The sequence below is a fragment of the Rhineura floridana genome, chromosome 15 (genome assembly GCF_030035675.1).
Source record: "Rhineura floridana isolate rRhiFlo1 chromosome 15, rRhiFlo1.hap2, whole genome shotgun sequence".
NCBI classification, from domain to species: Eukaryota; Metazoa; Chordata; class Lepidosauria; order Squamata; family Rhineuridae; genus Rhineura; species Rhineura floridana.
The window spans coordinates 8,695,625-8,715,785 of NC_084494.1; the positions used below are offsets into that span (position 1 = coordinate 8,695,625).

The 20,161-nt window shown below is 43.8% G+C and overlaps 1 protein-coding gene across 7 annotated transcripts in view; it reads right to left on the reverse strand.

The window, feature by feature from the left end:
* The window catches only part of CSMD2 (CUB and Sushi multiple domains 2), a 769,620-nt gene that overhangs the window by 224,160 nt on the left and 525,299 nt on the right, over positions 1-20,161 (reverse strand). For all 7 annotated transcript variants that reach the window (XM_061596306.1, XM_061596301.1, XM_061596302.1 and 4 more), the window contains 2 exons: positions 13,737-14,063; positions 4,609-4,803 (listed from right to left, as the gene is read on the reverse strand). In XM_061596306.1, the coding sequence (XP_061452290.1) occupies positions 4,609-4,803; positions 13,737-14,063 (522 nt within the window). The remainder of the gene's footprint in view (positions 1-4,608; positions 4,804-13,736; positions 14,064-20,161) is intronic.

A 20,161-nucleotide genomic window follows, 5' to 3' on the forward strand; every position in this document is an offset into this window, starting at 1 on the left:
GTAAGCTTCAAATATGCCAGAAGGCAACTGACGAGCTTCAGTCTCATCCCACAAACAAATTCCTGAAAGCTTTTCTCCGGGAGCAGTTGCCATGTTCATCCAGACAGAAAGGATCCAAAAATGGTTTAAGATGGTGCCTTCTATGGAACCAGCAGGTTGATGCAACGCTACTCGTGCTCAGAGCAGACCCACTGAAATTCATGAACATGACTAAGTTAGACCCATTAATTTCAATGGGCCAATCTTAACTGGATATGACCCAATATCTTGGTGTGAATATCAAGCTTTTGACCAATGCACAACTATCCTTAAGGGGTCTAAAAGTAAATGCTCTTCCACAATGAATGGGACAGACAAGAAAGGGCGTGTTCATCCCAAGTGTTTACTAATGTGGAGATTAATACTTTCTGTGCGACTATCATTGAAAACTTTGAACTGTGGACCAGCAGTTGAGGACCCATAGCCTAGTGACAAAACACACATGTGGGATCTGCAACAAAATGTTGCAGTGTGGGGTGCTTTTGTGCAGGTGCCACCCTCCTAGCCAGTGATGCTGTTATCCAGGGTACTCCATCCCATTCTCCCTCTCCTCCTCACCACTACCATTTTTACCCCTTTCAACAGTCAGCATTCTGTGCGTACCAAGGATGCTCAGTCCTCCTTGATCTAATTTGGACAGCTTCTCCCATCCCCCCCTTTTCCCACTAAAGCTTATTTTCGATTTCTGTAAACCTTTGGGTTTCCTTGAGCCTGCCTATACCACCCTCTTATGTCTGGGTGCGGCTGTTTTGGTTGCATAAGGATCTATGGTTTTAAATTGAATGTAAAGTGTTTACTTGATGTACACCGCCCAGAGAGCTTTGCTATGGGCGGTATAAAAATTGAATTAAATAAATAAATAAATATACTGGGAGAATGAATTCACTATTATCACATAGCAGGGGGTGGGAAACCTCTAGCCTGTGGGCCCATCTTGGCCCACCAAGGCCTCCCATTTGGCCGGTGGGGCTGTTTTTGGGAAGCCACACCCATCCACCCTACACCTGGTGACATACATGACATCAAATGTGGGGTGGATAAGAGTGGGGCTTCAAAGGAAAATCCAGGAGCTTAAAGTGAGCTCCAGATTGTTCTTTTGGTGAAGCAAGAAGCATTCCCACCTGCCCTTCAGCTGATGTCTTGCTCAAAGAGGAGGAAGCAGTTTCTATTCAAAGGAAACCTCTCTTCCCTCCCTGTGGTGCTCTTTTAACCTCTGAAAACTGGAGGCTGAAAGCTCAGTGCAGGGCTATTTGAAAGTCCTTTTCCAAACAGCCCCACGTGGCTCTTTAGACATCTGGGGCATGGGACTGCTTGCAAAGAGCTTTCAAACAGCCTTGTGCTGCACTCTGAAGTCCTGTCAACTGGGTTTTCAAAGCACAGAATCCCTAGATGTCACTATGACATCTAGTGACATCAAATTTGGCCCGCCAAGGGTGGGGAGGTTAAGTTCTGATCCGCTGGCCAGAAAAGGTTCGTCACTCCTGCTCTATAGGATGCTTTGAATTGATAAGTTATCATGTCCAACGTAAAGCTTGTGATGGGCGAACTGATCCCGTGATATTTAGTTCTGTATCTGACAATATGAACCACGACAAAAGCTCTCCTATTTCATCATCTTCCAAAGCATCTCCAAATGTTTGTAAATCATCTAAGTTCATTTTGGGAACATGGTTTGTCTAGTTTTTATAAGCTTTCTTATCGGCGAATCTTGTAAGCTTTTGGCTCCAGCTGAAGACCTACTTATTCATCCAGGCTTGTGTCACCACACTTTGTAAATAGCTTTTTAACTGCGCATGTGCCCCTGCCTGTTTTTACTGTTTTATTGTTTATTGACTGATAGTATGATTTTATTGTGTTTTATCAGTATTATATCCTACTTTGGGATTATTTTATAATGAAATGTGGGAAGCACATTTTATAATTAAAATAAAATGAATAGTTTGCCTTCTCCTCCATTCATCACACCACGAAATGATGTTTTCCCATCCCATTCAACACATCACGACACCATGATGCATCCTTCTCTGATTGAACATTATCACAAGGACTTTGTTTACATTAGTACAAAGGCTCTCAAACATCCCCCCCCGGGCCCACTTGAAGTGGCTGAAAATTACTGAGGCCCACCACTCACAAATGGTGCTGCAGGGGCAGAGCTAGCATGTGCAGACAGTTTGCATAAACAGCTGGCAACTACCGGCATCATTTTCTACTGTGTAGGTCTCTTTCCCTTAGGCCCAATCTGCAAAATCCCCAAGAGGGGAAAAAAATGGAGCAGGCTGCTCCATCTCATAGGAACATTGGACACTGATTTATACTGTGTAAGACCATTGGCCCATCTAGTTCAGTATCACCTACACTGACTGGAAGCAGCTCTCCAGGGTTTCAGATAGGGGGCATTCCCAGCCCCACCTGCAATGTGTGGAGGGCCACACAGGAAGATGCCTTTATACCGGTCCCTATAGCTCAGTGTTGCGTACACTGGTTGGCAGCAGCTGTTCAGGGTTTCAGACAGGAAGTTTCTCCCAGCCCTACCTGGAGATGCCATTGGGGATTGACCCTGAGACCTTCTGCATGCAAAGCTGATGCTCAACCATGGAGATAGCGCCATTCCCCCTCTTGCCAGTGCAGATGTGCTCAGAGAGGGCAGTTGAGCTCGCGGTGCCAGCAAGGAGACGCAATGGTAGGAACAGAAGGCTCTGGGCCCAGGAGTGGGCTGATGCCTGATGTCAGCTGTGCTTACATGCCTCCTACACTCATAGAATCATAGAGTTGGAAGGGGCCTATAAGGCCATCTAGTCCATCCCCCTGCTCAATGCAGGAATCCAAATCAAAGCACTCCCCCAACTGAAGCTGACCACACTAAAGCTCATGATCCCTGTCCTAGGGGGGTGGCAGCCTCATTATCATCATTATCATCATCATCATTAACATCATCATTATTATACCCTGCCTTATGGCCAAAAGGCCCTCAAGGTGGCTTACAAGAAAAACACAAACAGAGGAATACATCAATAAAACAATACAATTTACAAAATTAAATAACAAATAACATCATTTCTGCTGGTCTATGACCGACATAATCAATTCATTCATTCATAACATCATTAAAAAACAGCAATTACAAACTCGGGGTGAAAATACAGTGCAGGGCAGGCGCCTGGAGTGGCAGAAACATCTCAGGCTACCCCCAACAAAGCTGTGGGTTGGTTCTCTCTCTTTCCTTCTATGCTTGCAAGTCTGACACCTTCAACTAAACTTCTGATCAGCTTCTCTGATGGCAAAATATGAGTACGCTTTCCCCAGCACCAGCCGGTCCCACAGAAGCAGGGTGGGTCATGGCCTGGATATCGTTCCCCATCCTGCCGCTGTGGTTGTAAATGTCTGTGGGTCAAGTATCACCCTCCAGCCTTCTCTATCTGGCTCTTGGGACTGTCCCCAGGCCACATCCCCTCCCCAGCTACACCCTAAAATCCCCTTCACCAGCATTGCTTTACAACCCCCTCAAGCGTTTGTGTCTGGCTAAAACATGTCCTTGGACCCTTGCAGCGCCTTTTGCTTCTCTGGAATGGAGGGACACAAGAAGGTATGAAGAGCTGTGGTGCTGGCTCAGGGTAGTGGCCCATCTAGTCCAGCATCCTGTCCTCACAGTGGCCAACCAGATGCTACAAGAAGCCTGCAAGCAGGACCTGAGAGGAAGAGCTTCCTCCCCTTCTCCGGTTGCCAGCAACTAGTATTCAGAAGCATACCACCTGCAGCTATGGAGAACAGAACATAGCCATAATGGCTAGCTGGAGAGGAATGTGTCTAGAAACCAGCCTGCTGAACAGAGGTGACCTTTATGTTGGTTGCTCTTCCCACTGTTGCTTCTGGCTCTGCCCACTGCTTGCATGTGGCCCACCCCTGGGAGATTGCCCAGAAGAGGATAGGGCCCTCGGGATAGAAAATTCTCCCCACCCTGCCCTATCCTATTGTATGGATGAGGCAATCAGGCGGTTTCTAATCCAGGTTACTTTTGCATGAGTTCATTCTGATTCCTACGTTACTCTGTGATGATGATGACAACGATTCGAGGATTGGGAACAAAGGACAATCCCTTATTTAAAAGTTTTAAGGTCATCCTAGCGTAAAGAATAAGATAAATTCACAACTAGGTCCTCTTTCTTCTGTGACCTGCCCAATTGTAATTGGTCCTCTTGCAACTGGACCTATGAGGGATTGAAGCAGCATCCAAAAAAATGAATATCCCTTGAAGGTTCTCCTTTGTCTGAGGATTCATCCTGATCATCACTATGTCCTATATCTGATGGAAAACTAGAAAGCTCCTGAAATGGTACCCTTCTCTTGTGAGATGGTGTTATTTTTAATCAGGGATAAATTCTCTCATTAGCATAATCTAATGATGAAATATTTGAGGAACAACATTCTGATTTGCACAACAATCCAGGAAGAGGAGGTGGTGAGGTCAGGTCAGGTTGTAGCGGAAGGGGCAAAGTTCAAATTGCTCCAATATCCCTACCCTGGCTGTACCTTAATAATAAAAAATGACCAGCCTATTTGGCAGATTACCTTCACATCTCAGCACGGCATTATCCCAGACCACATTGGCTTCCTTCAAGATGCAGGTGACGGTCTCTGAGCCGTGCGTCCTAATGAATCCCTCATCGCACAGGAAGGACACAGAACTGCCAAGCTGGAGACTGTCACCAAAACGCTTGCCGTTGACCGGCACACCTGGGTCAGGGCACTCGTTGTGTCTGAAGGCTGGTGGGAAATGATAAGATATCAGATGAGCAAAATAATTTTCCTTGCAACTTAACACCACACTTTATTCATTTTTATCTGTTGGCATTAGGCAGGCAACTTCACTATACCATTTAGACACCTACTAAAAACGTTTGTTTTAGCAACGCTTTCCAAGTGGATGATTTAGTTACATTTGTTTTCAATGCTTGCTTGCTTATATCTTTGTTTTTAAGGATGGTTTTATGTATATTTGTTTATTTCTTTGTGTATTTTTGTCATGTTTTATGTATAATTGGATTTGTACATCGCTTGGAGAATTTTTCTTTTTGAACAGTTCATACATTTTCTAAATAAATACATTTTAAAACTATCTAACCTGCTTATTTCTCAAAAAAAGACTCCACATGGATAGCAAGAAATACTTAAACAGAATGAAACAACCATAATGACATTTTTTTTAAAAAAGAACAACACTTCTAATATGCATTCAAATTAATATATTAACTGTACCCATTTAACAAATTCAAGCAGCACAAAAATAACACAGAACTGAGCTAGCAAAAATCACACAATTCACCAATGGTATTTTTTTTTAAAAAAAAAGTCTTCACCAACTGCCTGAAGCAGTGCAGTATTGAGGCCTGGCACAGGGTAGGTGCCACAGCAGAAAAGGCTCTACCCTTAGTTGACACCAGCCTCACCTCCTGAGACCAAGGAATTTGGAACAGGGCTCCAGATGACAAAATTCAGTGGGTGGGGGGACACATGCAGAAAAAAGGCAGCTCCTAAGGGAACCAGGTCCCAAGCTGGTAAGGCAGGAGTGGTTAATGTCTGGTGCTCCAGATACTGCTGAACTACAACTCCTATCAGCCCCGATTATTGGCTCTGGTGGCTGGGGCTGATGGAAGTTGGAGTCCAAAGCAACTGGAGGGCACCAGATTAGCCAACTCTGCATTAAGGAGGTCAACGCTCTGTGTGTAGGGCTTCAAGGGTTAAGACTGGCACTGTGAAGTGCATCTGGAAACAAACTGGCAGCCAGTACAATTCATGTGAATTAAATCACCTAGGGAAGGGCTCTGGCTCAGTGGCAGAGCACACATTTAATATATTGCAGGCAAAAGGTCCCAGGCTGAATCCCTGGCAACTGCAGTCAGTATATACATTATCGAGCTAGGTGGACCAATGGTCCAGCCCGGTGTAAAGCAGCTTCCTCTGTTCCTACTTAGTTCCTGCTCTGGCTGCATTTTGGCTGTTGCAACATTGTGCATTAGCTGAAGTGTCTGGATGCTTTTCAACAGCAGCCCCACATAGTTACAGTAGTCTGCTCTGAGAATAATTCCAGAAAGCACACCTGTGGCAAGTGGTGGCTCCATGTCAGTGGGGCCATGGAATCCGCTCCAGGTTTTAGTCCAAATTTTCAAGGAGCTGTCACCCCACTGACATGGAGCCACCAGCTGACCACCAGGGCCGGATTATGCTGAGGAGGGCCCCTAGGCTGATTGGTGTTTGGGCCCCCTTCTCCTCTTAGGCATGCATGCGTGCCATCAACCAAGTTGGTGGCAGAGGCTTCAGCCCCTTAGGGAAACCTCAGCCGCTATCTTGATTGATGGCAAACAGCAAAAAACAGTGGAGAAAAAGGTAAGTGAAGCGGGGGGATGGTGGGGGGTTTGGAAGCTCTTGTCCGGCGATCCGCGGCTCCTGTCCTGCTTCCACGGAGCGTGGAAGGAGAGCGGAGGGCCCTCTGTAGCTCCAGGGGCCCTGAGGCCCATGCCCCACGAGCCCCCAAGAACTCTGGGCCCCTAGGCTTCAGCCTACTAAGCCTAATGGATAATCCGGCCCTGGGCACCACTGAAGCCCACCCGTGGCGGGAGAGATCAGAGGTGATTTCAAAAAGTACAAATGTAAACCTCTATTCTCTCCTGTTATCAGTTACTTATTCTGTCAGTCCTAAAAAAATATACCCAATGTGGAGCTGAAAACGACAGTAACACTGACAATGATGGTGATGGACGGGTGTTTGTCACAACTCTGAAGTCCAGTTGAAACACGGCACAGGTGTGTAGGTTATCCACATGGTGGAATGCAGAGGTAAGCCTCAGACTTGCAGGCCCTAGCACAATATACATGCATCCTTTAATTTGATTTACTTTCATCTTCATAGTTTATCCCCTGACTTTTTTTATAGATAGACAAACACACATACAATATTAAATAATTAAATTACTAATGCAAACTATAATAAATCAGCTGCAGAGAAGTTGCAGTAGGAAAAGCAAATAAATATTATAGGAACTGGGGCCCACTCAGACACCAGAAGTGTCACTGAAATGTCTCGGGCATGACCAGTGGAATCACTGACATGGGTCTTGTATTTTGCAAATGACACCACATTTTGTACATTCTCTGGTCAATACAGGCAACCTTTTTCCCCATCAAGAGCTAAATTCTCTTGGCTGTAATCATTCAACAGTGGGTGGAGCCAGAAATGGCAGTGAGTGGGGCCAGAGGACATTACAACTCTTTCTCTCCCAATTCTCTTTTTCTTGCTTGGGTAACTCTTCCGCAGCTGGTTAACTCTTCTGCTGCTGTTAAGCTTTTTCCTAAGCGTCATGGTGTGCGTGCGTGTGCACAATTTCCATCACCATCAGGGGAGGGAAGGTTCCAAACTTTCCTCTCCCTGCAGTCCCACCTATGCTGCTCAGCTGACCAAGAAACAGCTGAGAATGGAGGAAACAAGTCTGGACTGCAGGGAAAAAATGTTAATCTTTATATGGAGCTCCACCTCTTCTTCCTGATGCTCGGCTGATCAGGCGGTGGGTAAATTATGGGCCATGTGAGATTAGGCAGTGGGCCAGAAGTAGCCTTGAGGGTACAGACTACATTACCTCTGAACTAAAGAAAGGGGAGAAGGCATGTTTCCTGGAGACCATGCAGACTGACTGGGTAATGTGTATATTGACCGGAGAATGTAGAAAATGCAGTCAAGACGTGTACATTCTGCAAAGCCTGTTGGAGATTATTCATAATGACTTATCAAAGCTTTGTGGGCTTCCTTTGACGTTTCACAGATGTTTCACCTGATCATCAACCTCCAAATCTATACAGGTGCTTTCAGAAACTGACTTCTAAAGCACAGCCATGCTGGCTGGGGAGCGGCAGAGCAAAATATCTGGAGGGCAGCAGGTTGGGGAAGCCTGAACTAGCTCAATATTGTCTAAAGTGACTGGCAGAGTTTCAGAGAAGATCATTCCCAGCCCTGCTTAGAGATGGAGGGGACTGAATCTGGGACCTCCTGCATGCAAAGCTAGAGCTCTTTGGGAAGAATTGGATGGCAAAAACTGGACGCAGCAATCTGGCTGAATCCTGGCCAGTAATAAGTCAATTCTACTTTCCCCCGCGTCTTGCACACAACAGCATTTCTGTGAATGCATTTCCAAATCACTTCCGCCTCCAAATTTGCAATGGCCACTGCTTCGCTGGCAAACACCCAGACTGTGTAACCCTCAGTCCATGTTGTGACCCATGATAACCTCCCCACTCCCAATGTGGTGAACAAATTTCACATCCACATTTCTACACATTAGGCATTAAGCCCCTGGGGGTGGGGAAAGGAGGAAAAAATCCAACTGGTTAGCTGACTTTGATGAACCTATCCCCTAATCCGGCACGGCAAATTATTTTTAATAATAGCTGGTTTGCAGTCGCCAACCAGGAATACCATTAATTTTGCAGAGCTGTTAACCACTGTTATAACAAGGGTCATTCATCACTCCTGCCAAGCCAATGGAATCCTGTTCTTTAGGAAATTATAGGAGAGCGCATGAAAGCAGATTGCTATGGGAAGCTAACATTCATGGCTCATATTCAGGAGGACCAAAAATATGTCTTGCTTTGATTGCAACAAAGTTTATTCCTTCATTATATGCAGTGTCTGGCTGTTCTGTGTGCATACTAAAAGCAAGTACATTGCATTGGGACCGTATTAGTTCAAACAGAGATCTTGTCAGCATGTAATAAATACACAGTGAATATTCAAGATCTTCAGAAGCAAAAAAATCACATATTTTACATCTACAGGTAGGAAGCCATGTCATTGCACAAGATATTTCACCTGAAGCCAGGACAGGGAAGAATTCAAGCGACAGTGCAGCGCCAGATACATTAGCTAGCTGTCCCATGTTTGATGGGAAGTAAGAACAAGCATTAGCCACATGGTCAGCACTTCAAATGACGAAGATGAAGTAAATGGATTTTAAAACCATTGCAAAGTAAATCTACACTTGTTTCTAGTATCCCAAAGTCAGAAATATATTGTGATGGTTTTAGATTGTAAAATGTAAAGGTGTTATAACCCTAACACATTACTCTTCTGCTCAGACAGCTGCGCTGGTTGTCACTTTGCTACCAGGCCAGGTTCAAGGTACTTGTGTTAAGTCACAAAGCCCTAAACAACATGGGCCCAAAGTACCTTAAGAAGTATCTGATCCCTTATGCTCCACCTCAGATCCTCTGGTAGGGCACTTCTCATAGTTCCCCACACCCTGTGGCAGCTGGTGGTTCCATATCAGTGGGGCAGTGGAATCTGCTCTGGGTTTTAGTCTGAACTTTCAAGGAGCAGACAGTTCCTTGAAAGTTTGGATGAAAACCCAGAGCAGATTCCATTGCCCCACTGACATGGAGCCACCAACCGTCATTGACCATACCCCTGAGGTTTGGTTGGCTTGCACTAGGGACAGAGCCTTTAGTGTGGTGGGCTCTGCCCTGTGGAACTCCCTAGCAGTAGAGGTTCAGCAGGAACCCTCCTTGTCTTCTTTAAGACATTGCCTGAAAACGGTATTATTTAGACAGGCTTTCATGATACAAATTTCTTTTTAACCAGCCAGTATTGACTGATGTCTTATAAACAAAATCCAATACAAAAATAACAACAGATCAACAAAACTCTTATGGCTAATAAAGGTTTTACAAAAAAGAAAAAAAATCAATATAAATTACATAATAAAAATAAATATATATAAAATTTCTAGTCGGCATAAAGGGGTTCTTTACACGTTTGATTAGCAAATACTTTATAGATTAGATCAAGAAAAATAATTAGAAAATACGAAATTTGTAACATCTATTCAAAGAGTTCCCAAGATCTTATAAGGATTGATATGATCATGAACCATGTTATTCCAGTACATTGCAAATAAGCACCATTTCTGTATAAAAAGACTCTTGTGATTGGCTTCCTTTCCTTGTTATGACTTCATTGGTAAGTTTTATATGATTAATTATATTCCCATACTTTGATAATCCATTCATGAATTGCTGTAGTAATTGATTTTTTCCAATTTCTGGCTATAGTCAATCTTGTTGCCATTAGGTGGTGTACGTTATTTCTCTATCATCAAATAGGACAAGATAACCAAAAAGTAAGATTAAAGGGTCCATGGGAAGATCATACCCAGTTATATCTTCTACCTGAATGACAAGCTCTTCCTAAAACGTTTTGATTTTAGGGCAGAACCATAGAATATGGGGTAATCCTGCATTATTAGCTTTGCATCTCCAGCAACCACCCAATGTGAAATTACAGATATGACTTTTAGAGGTTAGATACCATCTAAACATGTATTTGTAGAACTTTTCCTTAAGATTTACACCTATCGTAAAATGTGGTGGTACATGTCTTCAAATCCATTTCCATGGTTCTGAAGAGATCTGATAATCCACATCACTCTCCCATTTCATCTGGTACACATTAGATCTTAATTCAGTGTGAAGGAGAATCTTATATATTTTACTTAGTAGTTTTGTGGGCTTATGAGTAGATATTATAAGTTCAAATTCTGTTGGACCTTAAGTTGGATTCCTACATTGAGGAGGGGGTTGGACTTGATGGCCTTATAGACCCCTTCCAACTCTACTATTCTATGATTCTCGGTGTCATATTTATTCTGCAACTTATATATGATACTATATTTCTAAATTGGAGATATTGAAAGAAATAAGGATGGACTCCTTGCAATTCATTAGGAATATGATTATATGATTTTACTGTACCATCTAGATATCAATTTTTAACTTGATTAAGTAATTCCCCCCCCCAAAAAAATCAATATTCCCCAGAGCATGACAGTCGTGCATTTCTTCATTATATATCAAATCTGTTAATGGGGATAAACTCGACTTATTTTGGTTCTAAATTTATTCCAAATGGCAGAGATGGCTCTGACACACAGGTTAGATTTCAAGAGAACCTCATCGGCTTGTGCAGAATACCATAACATAGTTTTCAGATCTATAGAGAATATTTCTTCTTCCAATAGTTTTGAGTAATCAGATTCAAACCAGTGTGTCATATTTGCAAGAATAATACTTATTGATATCTGGACGTGCAAGGCCTCCATTATCAATGCTATCTGACATGGTTTAAAATTGACCCTGGGTTTCTTATTGTTCCAGACAAAAGCATCAATTAGTTTTTGCCAATCGTTAATGATCAATTAATGCCAATTGAGGCAATGAGAGGAATGTTAAGGATGAGAAACAAAATTTTGCTACCCCCCCATATCCTTATTTTAAGACCAGTAGTGGATTTCTTTCTTAACTACTGATAACAATTTTAGATTATTATTAATAACTACTTGGTTAAGATCAGCAAAAATTTAAACACCCAGATATCTTACAGGTGTTAACTATGATTTTAATGTATGGATACTTTTACTGATTTTATTTGCAAGTTGTATACCATCTTGATATATTTTTATGAAAGTGCAGGTTATAAATTTTTCAATCAATCAATCAATTGGATTTTCTTTTTTAAAGCTTGTCTCACATACAGTTTGTTATATTTTAAAACGTATCAAAACTAGAAGAGCGTGACCAAAATTTCTGTGAATGGATTGAGCTTAATTGTGCGTTATTTTCAGTTTCTTCTGAGGGTGAAAGCAGCTGCTTGAAATGAACTGGGGATTCAGGGAAATGTTCAGTTTTATTTGTCGATCAACTCTTTTCGTGGTCAGTTCGATTCTGTTCTTTAATCATCTCCCTAAGCACACACAGCTATAATGATAAGCTCCACCAGATGATGTACTGATTGAGCACTTGCTTGCAGACTATGTCCTGGTTTTATTGAACATTTTCTCTGATTTGTTCATAGGAAGTTTATATGGCAATGAGCACTCGTCCTGATAGTTTGCCGGATTTTTACATGTTTCTCCATTAATCACTCGTTCATCCCACATTTGGCAGTGCATTTCCCCATCACTTTTGTAACTGCAAAAAGTCTGTTGCTGTCGTTTTAAAGTGGATTTGTTGTATTAGGGCAACAGAGTGCTTTAATCCACTTTAATTGCACAAACATACATTTCTAATATGCACTTTAACACCCCCCCACCAAAAAAAATAGTAATCAGGGAGAGGCATATATTTTAAATAACTCCTTTAGAGTGAAAAATGAACAGCTCCAACTGCAACCGGCACCTAGGGACAACAGATAAATCTAGAGAAAATGACAAATACACTTTCTAGCCTTTTGCTGGTTCCAGCCTTTAAGGTTGGTCAACAAGAGGGGCCGACAACCTTTTTGAGCCAGGGGCAGAGCTTGGAAAAGTTACTTTTTTGAACTACAACTCCCATCAGCCCAATCCAGTGGCCATGCTGACTGGGGCTGATGGGAGTTGTAGTTCAAAAAAGTAACTTTTCCAAGCTTTGGCCAGGGGGCACATTTGGAATTTAGAGGAAGTGTTGTGGGCACAGTTGAAAAATGGCTGCTGTTTGGTGAATGGCATAACACAAAATGGCTGCCATGGGGTGTGTGGTACAGCACAAAATGGCATATGTGGGGGTGTGGTACAGCACAAAATGACTGCTATTGTTGTGCCCGAGGCACAAGGGGAGTTAGATCAGGGAGAGGAGTCAGATGAGGATGAGGTCCCCGGGGGCGTTGAAGGAGGGGGGAACTCTGCCATCCCACAGACTTCCTTGGCCAGCATCCCCATCAAGGCAGGTCCCGCCCCATCTGCGAGCTCCCCGCCTGAGCTGTTGGGAAGTGACGCTTCATGCACGCCAACCCCACCCATGCAGGAATCCCCGCCCAGCACTTCAAAAGCTTCCCCGCCAACCAGCTTCCTGCTCCGAGGTTGCACCATCACCTAGTGAAGCAGCACTGTCGGATGGGCTGTTGGAGGCTCATCCCCATTCACTCCCCATGGGAAGGCACAAGAAGAGGGACTTTCAGAGGGTGAAACTTCAGAGGAGCCATCGTTTACGGGCAAAGACAAACCCTACTTAAGCAGGTGCCCACCCAGGCTCTAATGCTGAGTCAACTCTCCCCTCACACGCCTGAGAGACTGATTAGGTAGACTAGCTAGGAAAAGTAGTGAGTTACAGTAGACAGGTTTATGAAGCACACTGCTTTGGATGTAACCATCACACTAATAAAACGAAAATTAAACCAAACCTCACCTCCGTCTCGGACTCTGGGCAGGACAGCTATAGAGGGCGTGGCATAACACAAAATGTCTGCCACACCTAAAAGAGCAGAAAAAGAGACAAGAACACAAAATGGTGCAGGCTTGCCCTCCCCTTCTTGTGCATTGTGGATTTTTGAGGGGATATTTACTGGGATATTTCACAGGTGCCATATGAGGTATTGGTGGGTGTACTTGTGCCTGTGGGGTCCAGGCTGGCAACTCCTGGTCTACAAAGCCTAAGGAACAGAAGTTTTACAGAATGCAGTACAAACACTGCCTTGTCTTACGTATTCGGAGGCTGCTACCCAGTGGGGACTGGTGGCTCCAATGTCAATAGGACAATGAATGTCCACCCAGAGGGGATTCACTGCCCCACTGATATCAGAGCCATCAGTCTCCATTGCTGCTACCCTGAATCATAAAGAAAACAGAATGGTCCCTTCTGTCACCAGTCCATGAAGCTCGAAGACGTATGTTTTGTCCACTTACTGGTAAAGGTGATATTGAAGCCTCGCTTTTCAGTAGAGTGGTCGGTCTGAAATTCCAGCCTGGCGACATGGCCACTGCTGGTCAGAGAAGACGGCAGCTGACTCCCAGAGAATGTCCCTAGGGCGGGTGATTCAGCCGTCCCACCATCTTTTACAGCCAGGAAGTCAAACTGGGGTTCCACATCAAAATCGTTGAAGGCCAAATGGATCCGGCTTTCAGGTTTTGCAATGATTAACCAGACACAGTGTAGGCTGCTGCCGTATTCCTCTGGGTAGTTTGGGGACAACACAATCCCAGACGAGGTGGTGAAGTTGAAGAAGCAGGAAACTGCAACGAGAGGAGGAAAAAGAGGGAAGTGTCAATTTGGGACGGGCAAATGTTGTCAATTTTGGTTTCCCTCCATTCCTCATTTTTCCAATCTTAAATTCAGTTCTCCACATTTCCACATCAGCCAGCATTTTTTTTAAAAAGTCCAAATAAAAATTCATCAGTGTTTTGGTTAGAATTTCTCCTAACAGGCACAGTTTTGTGTTCAATGTTGCCTAACAAGCACATTTTTACAAAGCAACTTTCCTGAATATAATGATTTTTTGGTTGTTATTTTCATGAACATATTTATTTTTATGCACACTTTGCCCCAGTATATGCATTTTTTGTACACATTTATTTCGCTGGAGAACTGCACTGGAAAATTCAGAGAATTGCAAATCTTAAAGGATTTCTGTGTTTCAGTTTGTATGTTCTTTTGGAAAGTGCAAATTAGGTAGGTTCACCTTTAAATGCAAACTTACATTTCTCCCCCATCCCTAATGACAGTCATCAGACATCCCACTAAACTTCTGACTGTGTTGTTTTGCTTTTGCTTTTTTTAAAAATCTAAACTAAAATACATATTTTGTTTTACATATCCAAAATATCTGTTAAGTGCCCTTCATCAAAAGATTCCAGAGTGGTGTACAAAAATGTGAATGCAAACTAATTCACACAACAAACTTAAGACCGAGACGGGATGGATGGGAAAGTATAGCAAGATATGTGGCAAAAACAAATGTAAAAACCCAAGCAATTAAAGAACTAGAGAAGCAAAAGATCATTTAAAAATCTAAAAAAAAAGAAACAAAGTACCCAAACTGGCTGAGCAAATAGAAAGGTATTCAACTTGGCACCAAAAAGCTTAAAGCACTGATGTCTGGCATGTCTACTGAGAGAGGGAATTTCCAAGCTGGGGAGCCACAGCAGAAAAGGCTCCCTTGGAGAAACAGATTGCGCCTCGGCTGAAGTGCTGCTAGACTTTATTGGGAAGGGGAAGTGACGGGCAGTCATTAGCATTAATTATCCCTCAAAACCCCAAAGGCAATAAAAAGGAATGGGAAAGGAAAAGGAAAACAGAGAGGGGCCTCTGCCTCAAGGCGGTGAGCTGCTCTAGAGAGTAACAGATAAAGGAAAACACAGTTATATATCCCTGTTTGTTTTTAAACGGACTGGAGTACGCATTTGGTGTCATGTGATTCATGGTCTTCTTGTGGATGGCTCTCCCTGGAATCCTGGCAGATTCTCCTCCCCACTCAAAGGGGGTGGGGAACCTCAGGCCTGGGGCCAAATGCCGCCCTCCAGGGATCTCTAACTGGCCCTTGAGACTCCCCCAGGCCACACCCCCTCAACCGGTGGGGTTCTTTAAAGTAACAGCATCAGGGGATGCAGAAGTCTCTCTCTCTCTCTCTTGTGTGGCAGTGGATTTGGCTGCCACTCAGAGTTAACCTGTGCCTCCATCTATGCCTTATACCAAGTGAGATCACTGGTCCAACTAGCTTCTGCATGGAAGGTATGCACTGTCTACCCCGAGCTACAGTCCCCCCACCACGACACTGCCTCACATTGAATCAGAGCATGGGCTCATCAAGCTCACTATAGTCTACAATGACAGGCAGTGGCTTTCCAGGGTTTAATGCAGCCCTAGCTGAGGATGGCAGCGACTGAGCTTGGGGATGTCTGCATGTGGTCTACTGAGTCAGGGCCATAAAGCTTAATACTGTCTACACTGTGTGGCAACAGTTCTCCAGGGTCTCAGATGTGGTTCCTTCCTTGCCCTGCCTGGGAATGCCAGAAATTGAACCTGGGACCTTTGGCACGCAAAGCAACTGCTGTACCACTGACCTACAGTACCTTTTCCCAATACGCACATTCTGCGTATTTGTCAATAAAATGCCATATGCCTCCACTGACTTCCTTCCAAAGGAAACTAACCCTAGGAAAGTACGGCATCCCTGGAACGTCTCACTGCTTGAAGTAGGGCGAGCATAACACAGAAGACACTTGGTGCAATTGGGAGCATTCATTGTTTCCCCCCCAAAAAAAGTGGGGAAATGCATGTGCCTATTTTCACTCATTCACAGAATTAATCTGGGGTTGTCAGTGTTCACACGTGCACATCAATCTTAGCTATGTTTCAGACAGTCACAGTAACATAATGACACTGTATGAAATAATTCCTGGCCAGCACTACACATTCCTGCAGACATCAAGCAGGAGTGCATAGAAATGCGCCACACAACATGTCACAAAACAGTATCACAGAGTCAGGCTCACAATGAACAGACCTCGGGAGCATTACAGAGCAACTCTTCCCCACCCTGCTCCACACCATCTCCCTTTAAGAGTGGGCCAAAAGAGTGAGTTAACGAAGTGTGAAGCCAGATGGTAGAAAAGTAAAGGCAATTAAGAAAAGTGTTTAAAGCACCATAGCGAGCACTGTTCGCTGTCCAGAGGGATTTTTTTGGTCACATTTCAGCTGCCAGGGTCCATTTGCTTCCTGTAGCAAGGAGGCTGTTCAACTGGTACTATCTATTGTTTGTCCAACACACTACAGATCCACTAACTCCACACACATAACCAAACTGGCTTTCTACACCTCCTGTCTCTTGCAACCTCCCCATCTTTCCACAGACTGCCCAATATGTAAAACCTGAGCATGTCAATTGCCGGCCAGAAAGAACGGTTCATTAGGCGCATTTTCTCAAATACAAAACTGCTACGTATTTGTGTTACTATTTATGCCATTGTGTTCCCACCTTCCCACCACCCCTCACCAAGGTTACAATGTCATTTTATTTTCCAAACCCTAATGGCTTCAGTTCCAAGACGGCAGGCATTTCTGGTCTGGCCACTTCCCGAGACGACACAAGAATGAACCGCAAGCAGTTCCATTAATATGAGGAGACAAGAAATAACTTGTCAGTGCAATAAGCCAGAGGTGGGAAACTTTTTTCATCCTTCCAGGGACCACATTTCAGTGGTGGGTGGGGCCAGAGTGAAAGTGGGCACGGCAAGAGATGCAAATTTAACCTCTGTACAGCAGGCGGGTTTCTATCTATTTATTTATTTATTAAATTTATTAGTCGCCCATCTGGCTGGTTATCCGGCCACTCTGGGAGACGTACAACATAAAAACATACAATTTACATTAGAGCATTAAAAAATCTCAACCAATGGTAATAAAACCTAACCCACCCCAAAAGCCTGCGTGAAGAGCCAGGTCTTCAAGGCCCGGCGGAAGCTCATCATAGCGGGGGCGTGGCGGAGATCTGGGAGGGAGTTCCATAGGGTGGGGGCCACAATTGAAAAAGCCCTCTCCCTAGTCCTCACCAGTCTAGCTGTTTTAACTGGTGGGATGGAGAGAAGGACTTTTGAGGCTGATCTTGTTGAGCGGCATCGCTGATGATGCTCTTTCAGATAGACTGGGCCGAAATCATGCAGGGTTTTAAAGGTCAAAACCAACACCTTGAATTGGGCCTGGAAAGCAACTGGTAACCAGTGCAACTCCTTCAGCACTGGAGCAATGTGATCTCGTTGGTGGCTGCCCTTAATCAGGCGAGCACACACATGCCTCTCTATTCTCCATCCAGGCAACCAAGAGCTCACTTTTGCAATTTGGCCATACCCACTGTGACATGCCCCCCCGCCCGAGGGCTGACCCATTTCTGTGTTAGCATATGGGCAAAGCTCAGGGGAGATGCACCTCTTGGATCAAGGTCCAAGTAAATTCACAAAGCAGCTTTGATGCAAGCATGATTTGTAGCACAAATCCTGATGGAGAGCAGTCTTATGAATAGGCCCAAAGATGAGAGTTGATGGTACAATACGTATCCCCAAGAACATCTTTCCAAATGGATTCCATTGACCATAAACTGACGTCAAAGCACCCATCAGGATGGGTAGAGTACACTTATCCGTGCTTCTTCCCTGCCAATCCCAATTCACTAAGCCAAAACCTCTGCTCTAGGGGTGGGTAACCTGTAGCCGCACATATGTTGTTGGACTCCAGTTCCCATCAGCCCCTATCAGCATACCCAGTAATAATAGATTATGGGAGTAGCAGTCCAGCAGCATCTGGAGGGCCAAAGGTTCAGCCATCCCTGCTCTAACCCATTTTGATTAGTCACCCCAAAATCTACCTGCACATGCAGACCCAGTTGGTTCCTGGTTCAAGATTCAGCTGTGTTTCAACCTGCTGGGGAATAGTGGATACAATGCTTGCACTCTGAGGCTGTGGAGATCTGAGTTCAAATCTCAACTTCTCCATGAAGGTCATGGCATGTGTGTGTTTGTGAATGTGTGTTTTTGGACCAGTCATTAGCAGCCTAACATTTTTTTTATAGTTTTGTCTCACTTCTTCAATGTATGCAGCTCATAGTTCAGAGTACTCTACTTCTCAGCATTGTTGTGAAGATAAAATAGGATAACGCAATATATGAAATCCTCAGCTCTTCAGAAGAAGCATGATACACAACTGGAACAAAATGAAGTAATTTGTTCATAAGGTGCAAAAAGGAAACACATAAGAAACAAAAACAAAAGAGCATGGAGATCAAGCTTCCCTCTACAACCATTAGGGTTAATGACCTGCATTAGAAAAAGAATCAATTAGAGCTAAAAGGATGATGAAGTCCAAACAGTCCAGTTGTTTAAAATTGGATGGCAAACCAAAGAGTGTGTTGTGTGTGCATGTGCACATGTGTACACTCACATATGCATGTATGTACACACACACACACACACACACACACACTATCATCCTGGAAATGTTTCTTATATAATTTCTGGGACCGTCCCACCGTTTATTTACTTAGAGTTAAGGGCATTTGGCGTAAGCCTGCAGGACATTAATCCACTACACATTTGTTCAGTTTGCTCTTGACATCTATGACGGAATCCACAAATTGTCTTTAATATATGACAATACCTAAATCAACAGGAAGACAACTACTCCTCAACCCCACAGTGCTTATTACTCATACCCATAAGTAGATAAATAATTTGCATCCATATGCTCCAAGCCAGCATGCTCAATGGTCAGGGATAATGGGAGCTGGAGTCTAGCAATGCCTGGACAGCCACAGGTTCCCCGCCCCTGATCATGAATGGCGTACTCTTGAAGCTAGATGGCTCTCCCACAGACCAGAGTCTCCATGTCCTTCCTTGACACAACTTCTTGGATTCTCTTCCAAGGGAAGTCTACACTGACCCCTTTGTATAATTATTTCCTAACATACAGTATGACACAGACATCGCTTTTTTAGTATAAGGTATGCTAGCCAATCCCTTATCTATTCCTGTTGGTGCATTGCCCTATTTCGACTGTGGTCTGTTTATTGGTATTTAGATATCTTATCCTGCTGTTGTTAGGCTTTTAAATCTACTTTTAATGATTTTGTTCTTTTATATTATTTTTAGACCATTGGCCACCTTACACTTTCAAGGAAAGGTGAGATATAAATGTTTCAGATAAAGAAACACTGCCCCCCTTCAGTGTTGAGGAAGAAGCAATCCTCCTCTCCCCACCCCCAATCCTTATGAGCACATACCACATTCTTGGCAAATTGAAATTTGGAAAACTTCATCATAGAGGGAGCTGTCTTAATTAGCAGACAAAAGGCATTGTGTTTCCTTTGCAATGAAGTGAATGGAGTCGGATAATGCAATAATGCAATTTACAGAGTTTACATAAATTACATTATTTTGCCAAAGTGGACAGTGAAAAAAATGACATGTTTTTGGTGGAAGACAAACTGCAGTGGAATGGAAAACTTGTTGTATGTGATGAAAGCAGGGTGGAACAGAAAACAATGGGCTCAAGTTACAGGAAGCCAGATTTAGGCTAAACATCAGGAAAACTTCCTAACTGTTACAGTGGCATGACAATAGAGCCAATTAGCGAAGGGAAGTGGTGGGCTCTCCAACACTGGAGGCATTCAAGAGGCAGCTGGACAGCCACCTGTTGGGTATGCTTTGGATTCCTGTATTGAGCAAGGGGCTGGACTCGATGGCCATACAAACCCCTTCCAAGTCCACTATTCTATGATGCCTTCTTACAACCGTACTCAATGAATGACTTCCCAGGCACTGACCTCAGACAATTTCTGCCAGGA